At 50.6% G+C, this 17,712-nt stretch overlaps 7 protein-coding genes across 7 annotated transcripts; 1 reads left to right on the forward strand and 6 right to left on the reverse strand.

Annotated features, from left to right (window-relative positions):
- Positions 1–175: 175 nt before the first annotated feature.
- BU25DRAFT_452291 (uncharacterized protein) lies at positions 176–828 on the forward strand (the record flags this gene model as incomplete). Its single annotated transcript, XM_033709792.1, has 2 exons — positions 176–604; positions 655–828. Exons 1-2 carry the CDS (start codon positions 347–349, stop codon positions 826–828), a joined length of 432 nt encoding a protein of 143 aa, XP_033556229.1. The 5' UTR covers positions 176–346.
- Positions 829–4,694: 3,866 nt separating this feature from the next.
- On the reverse strand, positions 4,695–5,742 carry BU25DRAFT_415550 (S-adenosyl-L-methionine-dependent methyltransferase). Its single transcript, XM_033707564.1, has one exon. The coding sequence runs from the start codon at positions 5,689–5,691 to the stop codon at positions 4,843–4,845; it is 849 nt and encodes a 282-aa protein (XP_033556230.1). The 5' UTR covers positions 5,692–5,742; the 3' UTR covers positions 4,695–4,842.
- A 511-nt stretch (positions 5,743–6,253) lies between these two features.
- BU25DRAFT_481089 (tyrosinase) lies at positions 6,254–8,474 on the reverse strand (the record flags this gene model as incomplete). Its single annotated transcript, XM_033711081.1, has 7 exons — positions 6,254–6,518; positions 6,571–7,258; positions 7,312–7,604; positions 7,654–7,914; positions 7,966–8,099; positions 8,153–8,287; positions 8,336–8,474. 7 exons carry the CDS (start codon positions 8,472–8,474, stop codon positions 6,354–6,356), a joined length of 1,815 nt encoding a protein of 604 aa, XP_033556231.1. The 3' UTR covers positions 6,254–6,353.
- A 1,425-nt stretch (positions 8,475–9,899) lies between these two features.
- Positions 9,900–11,045, reverse strand: BU25DRAFT_353158 (uncharacterized protein; the record flags this gene model as incomplete). The annotated part of the gene is made up of 1 exon (XM_033703441.1): positions 9,900–11,045. One exon carries the CDS (start codon positions 11,043–11,045, stop codon positions 9,900–9,902), a length of 1,146 nt encoding a protein of 381 aa, XP_033556232.1.
- A 387-nt stretch (positions 11,046–11,432) lies between these two features.
- Positions 11,433–12,597, reverse strand: BU25DRAFT_217662 (uncharacterized protein). The gene is made up of 3 exons (XM_033701276.1): positions 12,259–12,597; positions 11,810–12,202; positions 11,433–11,749 (listed from the first exon to the last, which is right to left on the reverse strand). Exons 1-3 carry the CDS (start codon positions 12,407–12,409, stop codon positions 11,565–11,567), a joined length of 729 nt encoding a protein of 242 aa, XP_033556233.1. The 5' UTR covers positions 12,410–12,597; the 3' UTR covers positions 11,433–11,564.
- On the reverse strand, positions 12,489–13,482 carry BU25DRAFT_217668 (Clavaminate synthase-like protein). The gene has a single exon (XM_033701277.1). It carries the CDS (start codon positions 13,300–13,302, stop codon positions 12,787–12,789), a length of 516 nt encoding a protein of 171 aa, XP_033556234.1. The 5' UTR covers positions 13,303–13,482; the 3' UTR covers positions 12,489–12,786.
- Positions 13,483–15,661: 2,179 nt separating this feature from the next.
- BU25DRAFT_443420 (FAD binding domain-containing protein) lies at positions 15,662–17,575 on the reverse strand. The gene is made up of 3 exons (XM_033709357.1): positions 17,186–17,575; positions 16,479–17,127; positions 15,662–16,428 (listed from the first exon to the last, which is right to left on the reverse strand). The coding sequence occupies exons 1-3, from the start codon at positions 17,246–17,248 to the stop codon at positions 15,701–15,703; spliced, it is 1,440 nt and encodes a 479-aa protein (XP_033556235.1). The 5' UTR covers positions 17,249–17,575; the 3' UTR covers positions 15,662–15,700.
- Between the last annotated feature and the right edge of the window lie 137 nt (positions 17,576–17,712).

The following is a 17,712-nucleotide window of genomic DNA, read 5'->3' on the forward strand; positions in this document are numbered from 1 at the left end:
CGCACATATTCCGAGTCATGACTAGTGTCGCGACCAACTCTCGTCCACTCAACTTGTTCAGCAGATATGCGCTAGCAGAAGTTTATCTGCAAATCCCAAACTCAAAAGCGGGCCTGCCCGTCAGCGGAGACCCCAAATTTCCCCTGCCTATCAAAATCGCAGCTCTCCTTCCTACGATTTTTCCTCAACGACACTCCAACATCACCTTCCAAACGCAGGGACCAAAGCACATTGACAACGGGAGCCCCACATCATACCCTTCTAGACCCACCTGACATATAAACATCGACGTCGACAGAAACAACAAAGTTCGCCCTTTCCTACCACCCACGAGGGTATCGACAACATGCCGGAAACAGTCATCTCCAAATACCCTTATATCCTGGCCACAGTCGCAACACGCAAAGAAGGCTTGACACGCAAGCAATTCTGGGAGCACAACGAGACCATTTACGTCCCGCTTTTGAAGAAAACCGCAGGAAAAGTGCACCCCCTCACATGGACACGTCGGTACCACATTGATGATGACGACTGCCCCATGGGTGTTCCAAGGCAGATTATTGGTACGGCTGATGGTCTGGATTGGGACTGCTTCGGTGAGATGGTAAGTGCGTCGTTTGTGAATTCTGGAAAATGGCTGATGATGCTGTGTAGACATTTGAGGACGAGTTGCATTACCAGCAATTTATCGCCTTCATGCACAGTGATATTGCTGCAGAGATTTTGGAAGAGGAGGAGAAGTTCTGCGACTCTGCCAACACAAAGTTGATTGTCATGAGGAGGGAAGTCAGTATCGGCGAGAGGGCGCAGGTGAAGAAGTTGGACTAAGCGTGTGCGTGGAGCACAGTACATGGTTGGGAAAACTTGTTCGATCGTCGACATGTGAAAGCGTTACGTGGCGTTATATGCACCAGGATGGAGACGATATCGACGGAGAAAGCAAGTCGGCCGAGTACAGTTCCATAGTAGAACAAACTTCGACACTGCGTCAGCATATTCGGCAGAGTCGCATCCTCCGCCCCCGAGAACCGCCCCAAAGCTACCAGGCTAGCCATCTAGAGACCTTTCATTGCAAAACAATGTCTTGGGGTTCAGAAGCCCCGCAAGCTTTCGCGAGACTCTTCTAGTCATCAGCCACATGCGCCACTGATACCATGGAATAGCAGCCATCTGTACGGTCCCAAATGATAAATGGCACCTCAATGCAGCCTAGCATCTCACGAAGCAGCATAGCGATCCGATCGCCAACTTTCGCTCCAGGCATGCAAAGACCACTCAAGCCACGCTGTGTTACAAAAGAAAGACGCTTCAAGAGTTGACAGAAATTGCGAACGACTGGCTGGACGTACAGATACCATGAGAAAGGCAGCACGGAATCGTCCCAAGCGTCAGACATCCGCACGTCTGGCGTTGGTTCTCGGCTGCCTGGTCGGCTGTCCGCAGACAGTTCCATCAAGTGGATGGCGTAAGGGTCTTGAGTGCCTCGCGTGTCTCGTCTGCTCGTCGGCGTCCAGTCCATCTGACCACGTAGACGGGGTGAACTTGAACGGTTTTTTTAGAAAGCCACAGGATTCGAGAATCTGCCATAGCGGACGCCTCTCCCATGGGGAGTCTGACATGACTTGTTTCCATGCTTGGCTGAAAAGAATTTGTGCGGCAAGCAGGAACCTCGAGCACATTCCAAAGCCGTGTGCTGCTTCTTCATGCATGAGACCTGCGGATTGTGAGAAGATATCCAGGGCGGTTTGCAGCTGTGCGGCCCGTGGTGTGTGTCTATGATCTGGAAGACAGTGCCCACGACTGATGCATCAACCGGCAACTCGAGTGCTCTCGATGTGATCTCGACAGATGCAGTGGGATCTGTGAGAGGCGAGTGTGTGTCCGTAACCATGGATCTTTATCGAAGAGCGTATGGTGCGCACGACCAACTTCTGCTCCAGAAAATTCCAGTGTCCACAACAGAGCGTCCGCTTCCTAGTGGGTCGATGTCGAAAGTACAGGATACCTGTAGAGTAGAATCATATAGGGCATCCTAGGGCTGATTGACATGAGACTGATCGTCATGTCTGCATAGACCCGCGCTATTGACTTCCTGTGGTCGATGTGGAACTCTGGTAAGAGCGCGTATGGGACAATTCCAAGGATGCCGTACACTTTATCGCGAAGATCAGTAGTTTGACCTGATCCGACCACATGAAGGTACTTGGTACACATCCCTACGTGAAGAATCCGCAAATTAGCGGCAGTCATGCTGCTGATCTTACTTTGGTCCTTCAGGTAGTGTTTTCGGTGGATGGTGAGCGTGAAGGCTTGCGAGCTCCGTATGCGACTCTTCAATGTCGCCCATCATCCATACCTGTGGTACTGTCCCAAGACACCAAGCTTGATAGACAAGCACTCGTGCTGTGTACACAATGCCTCAAATTGCAATACGGCCTCAGCAAAGAGCTCCCACCCATTCTCAAGTGGGCCCAAGACAAGTGTCGGAGCATCAGACTGCGCAAGCAGCAGCTCTTGTATGATCCATATGCGTCCAAACCATGCTCTCTGTAGGATGCTGTGTATCTTCTCGGCGCAGTCTGGGTCCAAAATGGCCTGGAGGCCTTGTTCATACAATTGATCCAGGGCTACACCCGCACCATCGGAGTCACGACCCAGCCAGATATTGGTCCAGGTGGCTTTGCGGTAGACACTGCCCATAAGCGGTATCTGTACACTTTTGTCTGCGCTTGGTTCCACCAATGTGAATCTATCAGGGCTTGGACTTGCAGGCTGACATCGACTTCCGGTGTATCCCCATCTTGAAACTCGATCGTCTGATCCTGGGTAAGAGCGTCCCATGCACAACGCCAGGTACAGACCAGTTCTTTTAACTGAAATGCTCACGTCGCGCTGGAGGTTGTTTGGAAGGGCTGTCGCGAGGATGTTGTATCTTCAAGGCCGAAAACTCGTTGTCGATTGACCACTTTCGCTTGGTGGCTGATGGTTGGTGAAGGGAACTTGATCGAATGCACGGGCTCCTTGGGATGCAGTGTGTAATTTATGTCCATAGCTGTACGCCTCGTGGGTCGAAACCCAGAAAAAAGAACGGTATTGGAAATACATCAGGCCGGATTGAGATCGCATGACAAAGAACTACTGGGTGTAGGCGCTGCACCAAGGCCGTCTAGAGTACGGTGGCTGCAGGACATGTCACCAGGGTGATCGGTGTTTCAGCCTGTCGTACATCTGGCGATGAGGATCAGTGAGTGAGAGAGAGTGTCACGGTTTAGGGTGCTAATGCCTGTCGTACCTCACCTGCCATAAGAATAACTGTCGCAGTACAGTTAGATCAGTACAGTAAGGTTGAGTATAAACGGACCGATATAATACTCCGTCAAACAATTATACTAACACAACAGTCTCATGGTCAAACCTCCCTGTCCTCACACTATTTAAACACACAGCTTAGTTCAATACAACCTCAGTTCAATCCTTCAATACTTCCGCACACGCGTACTGATCACTCACGATTTACCGCGACAGAGAGAGTAGGATACTGATGCAAGTGAACGCAGAGCAGTAGAGGGGTTTCTGAGGCGTAACTTCAAGTTGTGGCCTTAACTATTTGTAAACGTAATATAGGCCTTTCGAAAAGACCAGGTACATCCCGTAACCTGGACAGCGAACCAGCTCTATGCGTAACTCTGACCACAGGCTGCGTACAATAGCCAAGAGCCCATAAAGACTTTCACAAGTTGCTAACCCCCCTCTGTCTAGAAACCAGGATCTCATCTACCCACGAATTTGTTCTTCAGGCCAAAAAGTTATTAGAAGGTGAATTCCACCAGTACCCATTACCTTATATAGTTAGTGTTGTTTGTCTAAGCAGCCAATCCCTCACGGATCTCATCCCTTAATCTTACACTCTACTTTACAACAAAGCCATACCTCACCGTCGTTCCAATTATCAAGGGGGGTCATCGACTTGTGGAAGTCGTCGATATCTTTTTGCGCCCTTGTCACGGTGAATCAGCTGCAACAAAGGTGTGCACGTGCGCACAGGAGATACTATGCTAGCTCTTTGTATAGGTCTTCTTTACGTAGCGTTTGCATAGTCTCGTCGAATCTAGAGGTAGAAGACCATTTTGGTGATGTTGGAGAATGGTTGGCTTACATTGCTCAGGTCACGGGGTGTACCTGGTTTTTTCGAAACAACCATGTTGCTGTTAGACAGCGATTGCATAACGTTTGCTGCTACTAAAAGGGGTGTCTAAGCGTAGTATAGATTATAAGTCAAAGCTTGCCTTAGCAACTCTACTATAGGCCTACTTTGTACAGTAGTTTAAGTATACTTTTTTAATTAGAATAGATCGCTGGTAAGAGAAGCTCATAGTGATACAATTGGAACCAGGGTGCAACAATGGAGGCCTACTGTAGGCGTCGTGGTTGATTGTTTCATCCTATCTACGTTGAAGTTGAAAGCACAATAGGGACTCGGCCCAAGGGGTTGGACCTCTTGCCCTGCAGATTGGCTGGAGGCCTGCTCTCTCCTATCCCATCTTCAACAGGATTGAATCAACTATTTCTACTTTTGCTAACTAACTTAAGGTTAGCTGTAAGAAATTAAGCTGGAGAAATGGGGATCACAGCTTGAGATCACGCCTTAGAAACCCACCTAATGAGAGACGTCGCAACGAAGGAGTCTCGGAGTGTGAGTAGGAAGCGTAAGGAAGCTGCGACTATCAGCCTTGATGATGGCCTTTGGCGCTAATGCAGGTGGGCAAGCGCGAGCCTTCACCCTGCACAAAAGCAATACCGGATCTTTTCTATGCTGCTCATGTCGAGAGATACCAATAATGCTCACTTTCTCACTGCGACAACAAACAGCCTCGGGTATCCAAGCAGCACCTTCCCATCCACCAACTCCGGATATGCCTTCGCCAACCTCTTCTCATACTCCTCCAAAAACGCCTTCTTCGGTTCCTCGTGCTCAATCCTCTGCAGATATGGCTGTAATCCCGTACCTTTCACCCACTCGACAATGGCTCCCGCATCCTTCAGCACGTGCTGATACTTAGTGCGCCAGAGATTGACCGAAGCTGCGTGCGGCGCAAGAGCATTGTAAAACATGTTGGGTGGCTCTATAGAGTCTAGATCCGGTCTGCTCTTATCTTCAAACTTGCCGATCCGCGTATCTGCAAAGTACGGGTACCAGGGTGAGTCGTGTTGTGTGGCAACTTCCCGCATCAAACGGTGGGTGTGCTCGTTGTGATTATCTGGGACTTGGATAGCTAGCACGCCGCCACACTTAAGGGTTTGGAAGAGACGAGTAAGAGTCCCGATGCGTGTGGGACTGCGCAGCCAGTGGAAGACTGCGTTGCTGAAGAGGAGGTCCACTTCTTCCCCTTCTTTGGGAACGAAGGTGTGAAGATCGCCTTTGATGAATTCGATGTCTGGGAGGGAGGCAGATGCTTTGGAGAGCATGTCCGGTGAGGAGTCCATGCCAGTGACGTTGGCGCCCGGAAAGGTATCGAGAAGGACTTTGGTCGAGTTCCCCGGGCCACAGCCTAGATCGTAGATCCGTGGATTCTGCGTGGTGATGTGTGGGGCTATCTGTGACATGAGGTCGTAGACGGGACGAGTGCGTTCGTTGCCAAACTTGAGGTACTGAGTCGCTGACCAGTCTTTCTTCGCGGGCTCGGTAGACATGTTGCGTGTGGAGGCTGAGCTGAAACTGAGTTTGTAGGAGTGTCTAGTGCGGGCTCTGGAGAGAGAAAGAGACTGCGTAGTTCTGAATGTCCGTGATGAGTTCCCTCTTAGAATATATGCAGTAGATGTAAGCTCACGTGCTGCCGATGAAGTGCCGTCTATTGAACGATGTAAAGCCAGTTGACAGCACCGGCCGCGGCTAACGAACGAACTCGCAGGTGTCATAGCCTTGTGTGGAAAAGGTACACGTTCATCGAATCTACAAGAATTGACTCGGGACAAATAGAATTGGTCTGCTGGTCGCAAAAGATAACAAAGATGGTCTGTAAGCCAAAGAAAAAAGTGGGTGGAGATGGTCTGCAGGTGAAGGCTAGCGTGGCTGAACGTGGCTGAACGTGGTTGACCAATAAGACTCGAGACTTGTGGGGCCGCTGCCCGTGGGCGGGGTTGGTTCAATCTCCGTGCGAGTTCTCGGTGCGAGTTCTCGGTGCGAGCTCTGCCGCAAACACGAACCTTGTGCGTGCGCTCCTATACGAAATACGCAGCCACGAATCATCAAGCAGAGGAATATTACATTATTACAGACTATCGCTCGTGCAAAGAGAAGGTAGGTCCTAGGACGTGCAGAGCGGAAAAGAATGTGCATGTCGAAAGAAAACTGATCAGCTAGCACCACCCATCTTGCCCGCTGTTACCTCAGAGTGCGCAATAGCGTCGTTGCTGTACTCAATCGGCGCACTGGGGTCACTCGGGATGCGTGCAATCTCGCTCGCGATATCGATCCTAATGGCATCTAGACTCGAGTCAGAAAGCTGAGTGCCATCACCCTATTGAAAGTCAGCAATCACGGCCACGACTGTCAATGCTACTACGACTCACCGAGTAGACCTTCCAGGTCAACTTCTCTCTCAGGAACGGTACCACGTCCTGTTCATCAAGACTCTGGAGCTTGCCAGCATCGATCTGATCTAGTAGGCTAGATGTCAAACTGACCGTACCGTGCAATGTCATGTCGGCCGCAGTTGCACGTTTCGTCAGCTTCTCAGCCTCACGGAGCGAGCGCTTGGCCTTGTTGTGATCCATAGGCATTAGGACAGACCACATGCCTACGTCGGTGGATGCATCTGATGAGAAGTCACCTACGAGCGAAAACTGCACGACGAAGGTGGGAGGCAAGTCGAGTGGCGCTGCTGCCGTGTTGATGACCCAGTCCGTGTAGCTTGACTCCTCCATACCGGGCATGAAGTGGTGTCCAACGCCCCCGGTCTGTCCAGCCGCAACTCTTCCTCGAACACTGCCACTGTACAGCTGCGCAACTGTCGCTTGTGCAGATGCAGTGTTGGCTGATTGAGTCTCAGGATAGTCGTAACCGAAAAGTCTCCAATCCATAGCCTCATTTGTTGTCCAGAAGCTGCCTGGGTTGTGTCGGAAAGGAAGGAGTGGCGTGTCTCCATCGACCACGGTGTTGTCTTCCACGAATACGTTGCCGGCGCTGCCGACGTTGGAAGGCTGGAGGTAGGCACCAGGATTCTGCGCCTGGTACAGTGCGAAGAGGCGGTCGACATTACTAGAGCTTTGTCAGCCTCGATTCAGGGAGAATAGCTTGCGGCCAGAACGTACGTGTGGTGGAGCCAGAACAGTGGTTCATAGGACGAGTACTCGAGAGGCCACATATGACCTGTGCCGCCAAAGCCAGTGGAATACCCTCCTCCAATTGCTCCGTGTACCCAGCCATGCACCATCTCAATGGCTTCCCAGAACCCGTTGAGGGTGCCTTGTCGGAATGCGAGCGCGGTTTGGTCTTGGATCTGTCGTCGTAAGTTGACAAAGCTTGCTGCAAACTCGGATTGGCGCGACTCCTCCCAAGGACTGTTTGACGCTGGCCATCGGATCGTGGTATTGATCTGTGACCACTATTGCTTGCGTTAGCTTTGACATTGATTTGTTGTGCATGCACCTTACCTTGCCATCGAAAGCACCTGCGGACGGTACCGGCTTGAACTCGTACTTGTAGAGTGGGTTCCAGATCTCGATATTGCGGCCTTCGGGGGTAGTGACTACGGTCGTTTCGGTCATGAAGAAATCAGGTACGTTGCCGCTCTGCTCGCCTTGAGACCAGTCCCAGTAAGGTATTCGGAACGAATATGCTGCCCATCGGTAACGTTCGATCTGATCAGCAGATGCGTACTCGGCAATTCTCTGAATGCGGGCGTATAGCTCTTGCTGTAGAGGGTCAACATCTGCCATAAATCTGGATACTTGGTGCCAACGTACCTCGAAAAGAGCTAGATATGGACGATGCCACCCCAGAAATAGTGCCATACTATGGGGACAATAACCGGAGCTGCCAATCTTGTAACTGATGCCTGGTGCATTGAGCCATGTCTGATACGGTTTCCCATGGATTCCTGTGAAGTGGTCATTCAGTCTGTATACAGGCTAGCGTGCAGTGGCTACTCACCAGCAAGGCCGTAGTATGAGTTAGGCTCCTTCTGACTCGTGGTATGTAGTTGGTCAAGACCTAAGAGGTACAGGTTCCATTGATCTGGGTAGTTGGCTCGCATATCGCGCACTTCCAGACGAAGGAAGGGATTGCCTGGTACTTGTGTTAGCTCAAGATACTGGAAGCGGAACTGTCTCTTACCATTCAGATCTCTGGATTCGATTCCTGTGACAATTCCACTGCCGGACTGTCTCTTCGAGTTGGGCGTTGCGGGTGTGCAAGTAACGACAGAAACGAAAGTCAGGGCTGCAAGAAGCCAAGAAGCCCACGACATGAACATGCTGGGCAAATGGAGCGATGAGGGGTAGACGTGAGCCTGCTGAAGGAATGTCAGACCCTTCTCCACGATACTGAAGACTCCTCAATGGCTGAGGGACTGGATGCTACGCAGCAGAAACAAACAAACGGAGGAAAGCTGGGGTAGGGTGTGAAAAATGCCATTGTCCGCACAAATTGCGCGTTCCATATCGAGGTGTCATCCGTTTTCAATGCTCATATTGCAGGAAAACAATGCATCCTATGCACAATTGGTGTGTTCGATGATGCGAAGACATTTCGAGGGTCCGCTTCTCGCTCTCCTTTTGGTGTTGTTTTAGTGGTAGCGACGCGTTGCCCGGGCAAAGAGTCCATATTCAAGTACACTATGATTTAGAAGAGTCACTCACTTGTAAAGTTTCAATAGTTGAGTAATGCAATGGGAAGAATGAGCGAAAGTTGGAGAATGCGGAATCGAGGGGAAAGTGAGGTCAGTGAATGTCAAGGTGAAGGCGGCGATCGTAGATTAGACTTAGAAATCTATATGACCTTCGCACGTGGCAAAACAACGATCAGAGTAATTTAGGTGACGAAGAGCTTCACTGGCGCACTTGGATAGTGTAGGCGGTGCGCTATTGGCAGGGCGTGTGATAGAGGCGCCAACATGGAAAATGTTCAGTCAAGCGGCAAGTGCTGACGTGGAAAAGATAGGGCTTTTCCAAATAACGGCGCTGTGTCTCCTTCCTCATGTGGCACGAGGTACGTCTCGGAGTATTGCGCAGACAGCCGTCTTGTGCAACGTCCATACCGTTCTGAAAGAAGACTCTAACGACGAAGACGCCAGTGTAGCTGACTAATTGTGCCTTTACCTACTTACTCTTGAGTCAGTAGAGATTTCAAAAGATGTGCAAGTGGTGCGATGGGTGCCTTTGAGCATATGTGTGGCGCATAGTCATAGTCGAATGATTGGCAGGGGATGTCGCACAACGCGTGGGGTGCTCAAACTTCGCATTGTGTGATCAAGCCCCATCACGACCGAGACTTGTCGCGTTAATTATCTCTATAGATGCGTCAGAACAGATTCTAGGGTTGAAATCACGCGACATGGTGAACCTAGGCCACTTTACGGTCTCCGACGTCTGGATGAACAGCAGCCCAGGTCCGGTAAGCCGTGCGCCGAGTTCAGCATTCGGCCAGTAGGAAGGCGAAGTTCAGAGGCGTGATACGTCGCAGAAAACGCAATGTTGAAATTCCTTAATCTCGTAGTTTCAAGGTATTTGCTAAGGAAGGTCAGCCATAACTATGCAGCCGGCCATGAATGCTAGCGCTGTACACCAGTAGGACAAACTGAACTCTTCCGATAAGCTCTCGCCTCACCATTTCGTAAATCATGCCGTTCGTATCATCGTGACCTTAACTTTTCCCTGTCCATGCTCGCTCTTGTACCCCTTCAGATGTCGTTGTAGCCGAGTAGTCTCTTCGCCAATCCCCTGTCCGCCACTGCCCAAGCCCAAGCACGTCCAGCCTCACCGCACCATAGCGCGGATGGATCGTCCGACTTCTCCAACATGTGATCCTTTGCCATAGACTTGATCTCGTGGCCTGTCGTATAGGTCATGAAGTGCTCAAACTGCTCTTCTTTCAGGGCCAATGCATTGCCTGTGATGCCGTGACACAAACAAGGCTCTTTAGTCAACAAGCCGCGTTCCCATATACAATCCCTGGCTTTTGATATGACCTTATCGATGCGGTCTACGAGATCAGGGAAGTATGGTCGAATAGAGAGCAGTGAAGAGACGACACCAGGTGCGCCGTGGCAGACTTGCACAAGGCGGTCTTTGCCTGGCGGAAGAAACGATGGAAAATTACCGCTCTCGTACTGATAGCTGAGCAGAACCGTCAACTCAGCCTGGAGCTTGGGCGCCCATGACTTGTCCGTAAGAACAATTTGCGTAATGATCCCAATCGCGCCATGCACGGCCCCAACGTACGCCTTACCATGCCACTTCCATGGTCGAGGGCTGTCCATGATGTTTGCAATCACCTCATCAGCTGTATCTTCGATGAGCTCTGTGATTTCCTTGCTATCTTTGAAGGCTCCACGGACCAGTCGTAGCAGGTACAAATAGCCAGCACGCCCGTACAACCACTCATTGGATGCTTCTGGCTCAATCAGCACGGCCGCATGATCGCAGAGTTCCCGGACGGTATCTTTATCTTTCGCAGTCACGGCGTACAGCGCCAGCAATGACATGATGTCATTTGAAACGCCGCATTTGCTTGGTGATGGTGGTGGGAACTCCTTGATGTTTGCTTGCGCTTGCTCGATGTAGGCTGCTGACCACGTGTTCAATGGGTAGTCGTCCAGCTTCAGGTCCGGATACTCAATGTGAAGAGCGTAGAAAAGGTAAGCCACAGAGATAGGTCCGTAGTAGAGACCACCGCCAGGTGGGATCTTGTGTGGTGGATGCTCCGTAATCAGTCGATCTAATGATGCTAGCAGTTGCTTGTGAGGATCTCGTCGTCCCAACGGAGCATTGTTTCGAAAGTAGCGGGGTAAACTCTTGGTTTGCGTCTGCGCTGCACCTGTAACCATCGCATCTTGCTCGGACATGTTGTTGTAGTGTGTTTGCTGATTCTGAACGAGTAGCGAAGTCGATGACACTTTGCAAATTCAAAACCACTAAGTCGCGAGACCAGAGTGGTCCTGGCTTCGAGGCCGAAGATGACGTCAGCGGGGCATCGTTAGGCTGCGGTCAAGTAAATACCAGCTCAGATGTAGCAGACACGAAAGTCGCGTTGTTTGGGGTCACCAGAGAAGTGTTATGCTAAGTCGTGATAAAGAGTTGTTTGGGAAATCACCACGGTGTGCAGATGGGGCAGCACCTGCTGGCGGTGGGCAGTAAATTATGGTCACGTGCCTCTACTTGGCTGCGCCTTCCATCCATAGGTCTCTCTTATCGCGATTGTGAACGTATAAATCAATTGGAATTATCTCACATTGATCTACAAAAGAGCTTGCCTTCCAACTTGAGGTATCACATTATTCCACCATTCGTGCGCATCCTACACGGTCTTTCGCAAGAACACCAAATCGCCAACATTACCACAGATTCTACATCAGCTCTACCATCAAAACATTCCGTATGCTATTGTTACTTGCAGGCAACTCCGTGCAAAGACTATGCCTCTGTGGCGCCCCGTCCATCTCAGCTGGCGGCGCCACTTGCCTACTGTCGATATGATGCACAAATTTCTGTTTCTTTCCTACTAATCCAGCAAATCTTGAGACTCTTGACTCTTGATAAGCAAACTGTCAGTATGCGGGTGTTACGTCCCTCAGGGTGCGGTTGTACTTACCGAGAGGATGCGGTGACATGTCACTTCCGACATGCGGCGAGGGACAGACTGCCGCTTTGTAGACCTTCGTGCGTTTTCTGCGCCGAATGCAGAACAACAGACCTACAATGATCGAGATGAGAATAATACCTCCAAGGACTCCGCCGACGATGGCAGCTGTCGGCGTCGCATTCCCGCTGTCATGACTGTGTTCTGCGCTTAGAGCAGCTGCGGGCGCTGGTGATTCTGCAGCTGTCGCTCGATTGGTTGAGCTCGCGAGTAATGAAGTAGATACCGGCTCCGATGTTGTTGTTGACAGCAATGTGACGCTTGTTGTGGTTGTTGACGAGATCGGTGCTGCAGGCACAGTGCTGGTGATGACGGTTGTTGTGGTCGATGCATCTTTACTCGAAGCTGATCGAGGTCAGATCGCGATGGTTGCGAGCTTCTCAAGAATAGTTATTACTTACATCCGTCTGGTGTCCTGTCCTTGTCTGCCGGACATCTAACGCCTGGATTGCATGCCTCCACCAAGCAGCAGCCAACGAAGCCTTTGTTGCAGCTATAGAAGACGCCACCATTGGGGCAGCTGGCATCTCGCTGCAGCATTCGCGGACTCATGTCGGATGAAGGTCAAGGATTGATTGAATTTGTGCAGAGGGCAATGTCAATGGTTGCCCCTGGAGAAGGTTGAGAGCGCAAATTGGTCGTAGCAAGCAGCCGTCCTCGACATTATATTTGCGATGCATCGAAGTGAGCAAGGTGGCGCAAGGCTGTCATGAGGGAAAGGTGCATGCGTAAACAAAGCGTTGTAATGAGGGCCGCTCGGCAAGGGATGCGCTCGGCGTGGCTGGTGGCTTGACTTGAAACATACATCTTGCTGCGGCCATTGATCAAAGACTGGTATACCAAAATGAATATCTAATTTTGCACATCCAAATCTAAGGATGGTAAGTGCTGGAACGGTGTCTTGACTGCAAGTCCTTTGTTGTTTATGCTCAAGCAGCAGCTGCGGGTAGGCTTGTGTAGTTCTTTCTTGTGTTGTAGGTTCGCCATTCCCCAGCATTGACAGGCTCGTATTTTTTGACCTCACCCTTCTCCTTGATGATAGGGTCGATCATAGCTTCTGGATCAGAGTGAATGAAAAACAGCATCGAGTACCTCAAGGGCAGAACGTCGCCAGACACCCTCGGGCTTACGACCCTGTGCATCGTGCTTCGACATTGATCGTTCGTCAGTCGCTGCATGAGATCTGCAATATTGATGAGAACAGTGCCAGGTACAGGCAGCGCAGGCTTGAAATCACCGGTGTGGAAGGGGTCAACCTCAAGGCCACCAACAGAGTCCTGGAAAAGAAGCGTGCACAGTCCAAAGTCAGTGTGCGGAATAATTCGGGCGTGTCCTTCCTGTTCAACGATCTTCTTCTTGATGGCCGGGTAGTGCAGCATACGTAATTGAGGGTCTGCCCTCTTTGTGATGTCGTCGAAGAAGTTATCGCCGAGGTCCATGGCCATCGCCAGGCACTTGAGAACATCGAGACCTAAGGACAAGCATTGCGCGTAGAATTCGTCGATCGTCTTGCGGAAGCCTGGTAGATCTGTGACGATTAATGGAGTATAGAGGTCATGTGTGCCACGTGTGTTGGCGCAGTGCTCTTACCCTTTCCAACAAGCCCTTTCTACCTCTGTCTGAACGACAGATACGTCATGTAAACAGACCCTGATGGCCCGGTGAGAGAGACAACACTGAACAAGAAAAAAAACAATATATACCGATTTTACTGCTTCGCGCGGTTACCCCTGACTTACTGCCCTGCGCGGTTACACCTTCACTTATTGCATTTACTGCAACAAGATCAGTCTTAGTCAGACAACATGGATTTGCGAATCGGCGGTGCTCATAACACTCCTTGTGATCAACACCACCGTTTGCCTCGTTTCCATCAGCAGTATAGCCTTAATTCAGCTCTGCATCTTGAAGGCGCCATCTCAACTTCTCCTGCAAAGGCTGGTCGAAGGTTTTTGCCTGACCATTGTCAGATGACCGTTTCCATATATGTTTTGACTGACGTACAAGATTGAAGATCTGATCTACCTGTTCTTGTAGGATACCGTGGTCCTTCAGGTACACCCAGCCCACGGTTGGGAACGCGTCGTACAGCTGCCTCGCCACCGCACGTTTGTCTTCTTCATTGCCGTGTATAAATGGGTCGAAGGACACGACAGCGATGTGACATAACTGTTGACGATATCTGGACTCAAGCGACGTTGTACCTGCAAAATAATTCCAAGATTGGTCTGTATGTTCATGACATGGTCTTCTCTCTAAGCTCATGACGAGGTGAAAGAGTGGGGTTCTGATGTAAGCGGCGCTAACGACATGTTTCCCATGTCCGCGCGCCCGACGCGTCTATTTCACATTCAAGGCTTTCCTACTGCATTCAACGTGTCGTCATGAGTATGCTATCACTAAGCGGGTGTCATTGCGAGGGACGAGTCTAACCCATCCGAAAAGAAGAAATTATGTCTCACTTGTTGAAAGCAGGATATTTCCCAGCATGCGCAACAAATGCCGATTAGGTCATCGCAACTTAAAAAGAACAACGTACTTCCCGGGTATGTGACCGGCCCGGGTATGTGACTGGATTTTGCCAAGACCCCACTAAACCTCACATAACCCATGATGTCTCAACGCAACAAGGCTAAAAAGGTCTCAAAGGAATCAGATATACAGCTCGCCATCCAGGCTCTTAAACAATATGCAAATCTAACTGTGCCACGCGCTGCAATCATCTACAAGGTGTCAGAAAGTACACTAAGACAACAACGCAATAGAGGACTCTCACAATGCAACTGGAGGCCCAAATCAATGAGGCTTGAGGCAACTGAAGAGGAGGTAATTGTTCAGCACATTTTGAAGCTAGACAAACAAGGATACCCACCCTGGCTCACTGATGTGGAGGTGTTACGGTCAAAGGGCAACCCGCAACAACACTGAACGAACAGGACTACGCAACAATACGAGAGGAGCCGAGGAACTGTAGTATTGATCGACCCGAGCAGTGGGGCTGCGTCGGTGACACTCAGTATGATCATCACTCTCAGTTGAGCAACTCAAGCGACTGCCATGAGAGTGACTGCCACGTCACACTAGCATTGTTTACAGCTACTCACCTATATGTACTGTCCGTAGCTTTACCCAATACAACCTCAGTTCAATCCGTCAATTCTTCCCATATGCGCACTGTCCACGCTTCCCGACACAATGTGTCTGCAAACGGCTGGACAAACAATGAGCTTGGTTTGAAGTGGCTAAAGCACTTTGATGAGCACACAAAGGAGCAAGTAAGAAGGCGCGCATTAAACCAGGCACTCAGTCTTCAAGACGCTGTGGCACATGTGGCAAGGCAGGACACAATGCACGAACGTGCAAAAATGATGCGCAAGGTACTTTAGAGTAATTTGATATACTAGGGCTTAGAGTACAACTTGAGTTTGTGCAGTAGTGTTGCAATGTAGTTGTGGTGTTTGTGAGTCTTGGCAAAATCCAGTCCCATACACGGGCCGGTCACATACCCGGGGAGTACGTTATCGATAAAGATTTGATCCAGATTTGATTTGATTGTTGACAAGTCTCGAAACCAGACCACCTAACGCCTATGTGACGGTTTATGGAGTAAGGAGGTCATGTGTGCCACGTGTTTTGGTGCAGTGCTCTTGTTTGTTCCAACAAGCACCTTTGGCCCTTGACTGCACGATACATACGCCATGTAAACAGACCTTGCTGATGGCCTGGTGAGAGGCGGAACACAGAACAACAAGAACAGAATATACTGATTTTACTGCCCTGCGCGGTTACACACCTCCATTTATTGCATCTACTGCAACAGCCTATATGCGTTTAACTCGATCTTTACAACACAGCCCTAACACTCTCGTCACTCACCCTCCTCGGACTCGGAAACTTCGCCTCAGCCTCAACTTCTCTCGTCCTCCTCTCAACATCTTCCTCGCAAACGTACGTCAATAGCCAACTCCCCACACCACCCCATCTCCAAGCCAACGGATCCATCTCGACACTCAAGCCCGCAGCTTCATACTGCTCCCTCTCAACCTTGCCCTTGCCGTTGAACTTCGCAAACTCGCTGAGCAGACGATCACGCTCCTGCTGCTCCTCGCCGTCGTGCACGTGGTAGAGGTATTGTTGACGGTTCCCTCGTGAAACGACGCGCTCGGTGCGCTCACGGCGGCAGCGCTCGTAGATGTCCAGTGCTTTCTTCTTCTCAAACGTGCTTTTGTCCTTGGTGGCTCCAAGGCACAAACCTAAAACGTGTCCATCCTCAAGACTCATCCCCGCGCCAGATGCAAGATATGGCAGCGTAGCGTGCGCAGCGTCACCCAAGATCGTGAAAGCAGCTGAGGGGTGCGACCACGTTGGATCCAGGCCTGGACGGATCATGAGACGCCACTTGAAAACGTCTTTACATAAGGCGAGGAGTTTGGGGATTCGAGGATCCCAGTTTGCATATAAGGCGCGCATTTCTTCGACATTGCCGGCGAGTGTGTTGGCACCAGCGGGCATGTCGTCGGGTACTAGGAGAACCATGTTGAAGAGTTTGCCACCACGGAGGACGTAGTTGACTGTAGCTTGTCAGTTGCATGTAATGAGATGCAAGGGCCATTGGATGTACCAGCGTGTGCATCAGGTCCAATCCAGTAGTTGACTTGAGGGTCCTCGACGAAACTTCTCAGCTCAGAATCCTTCATCATCTGCTCTGTATCCAACAGCAACCTGTACGCCAGATCGCCCGTCAGCAGTGGAGGGTCCTCATGACCAAGCAGTATCTCTCTGCATTTCGAGTTGATGCCATCCGCACCTACCACCAAGTCCGCCATATGTCTCTTGCCATCCGCACATACGGCAATTGCTCTTGTCTGGTCACCACTGAATTCATACTCGACATCCACAACTCTCGAGTTCGTCGTCAATTTTGCACCTAGCTCCACCGCCCTCTCTAACAGCGCCATATGCAGATTCGCACGATGGAAGTCCCAAAACGGCGTCCCACACTGGGCTCCATACTCATGGAAGTCCATATCAGAGATTTTCTGGCCCTTCCACCCAATCATGTTGCATAATCGCGGTGTGGTGGCGAATTTCGATAGTGCATCTTCTAGGCCCCAGGATATGAGGATACGTGTGGAATTGGGGAGACATTGGATTCCTGCTCCGATTTCTCCAATCTCTGGTGCGACTTCGAGGATTTGCACGTTGTGGCCTTCGAGTAGAATGGAGATGGCTGCTCCTAGGCCGCCGAGTCCGGCGCCTACTATAGTGACCTGCGCATCTAGAATCAGCCGCGAACTTCAATGGTGATTATCTGCTTCAATGACTTACATCGAGCTTGCTCGATGCGTCCCTCTGCTTCTGCTGGATGATTTGTGGTTTTGAAGGTGCCATGATGTCACCGAGCCAATACTCACTCGTCAATTGTAAGTTGAACAGTGTTCGTGATAGCAATCAAGACTTTCATCTAGAACTTGAGGTATAAAGGCACTGCACAAATGCAATGATCATTGTCATGCTCCCACTCCGCCCCTCCTTGCCGCCATCTTGCCCACCTATCGATGGCAACGACGCGTGATATCGCACTGACAGTTCCCCTCTCATCAGCATCTTACTGGAACCGCTTATCGGGCTAGCAGCATGCCGAAGATTGGTGGACGCGCCTGGCGGTTGCAAAGTGGTGGTTGTGGATGCAGCTACAGTGGGCTAGACGTACCGGAGGTGTAAGAGTGGGGGAGGGGAAAGATGCAGGAGCCCTCGTGAGGGGCAAGACGCGGTGGTCTGTGCACGAGCTATGGTTCCGATCATTCCGAAGGGTGGATGTGAGACGTGTTACAATGTGAAGTTGTGCATGTAGT

Source organism: Macroventuria anomochaeta (assembly GCF_010093625.1).
Source record: "Macroventuria anomochaeta strain CBS 525.71 unplaced genomic scaffold BU25scaffold_48, whole genome shotgun sequence".
Lineage (NCBI taxonomy): Eukaryota > Fungi > Ascomycota > Dothideomycetes > Pleosporales > Didymellaceae > Macroventuria > Macroventuria anomochaeta.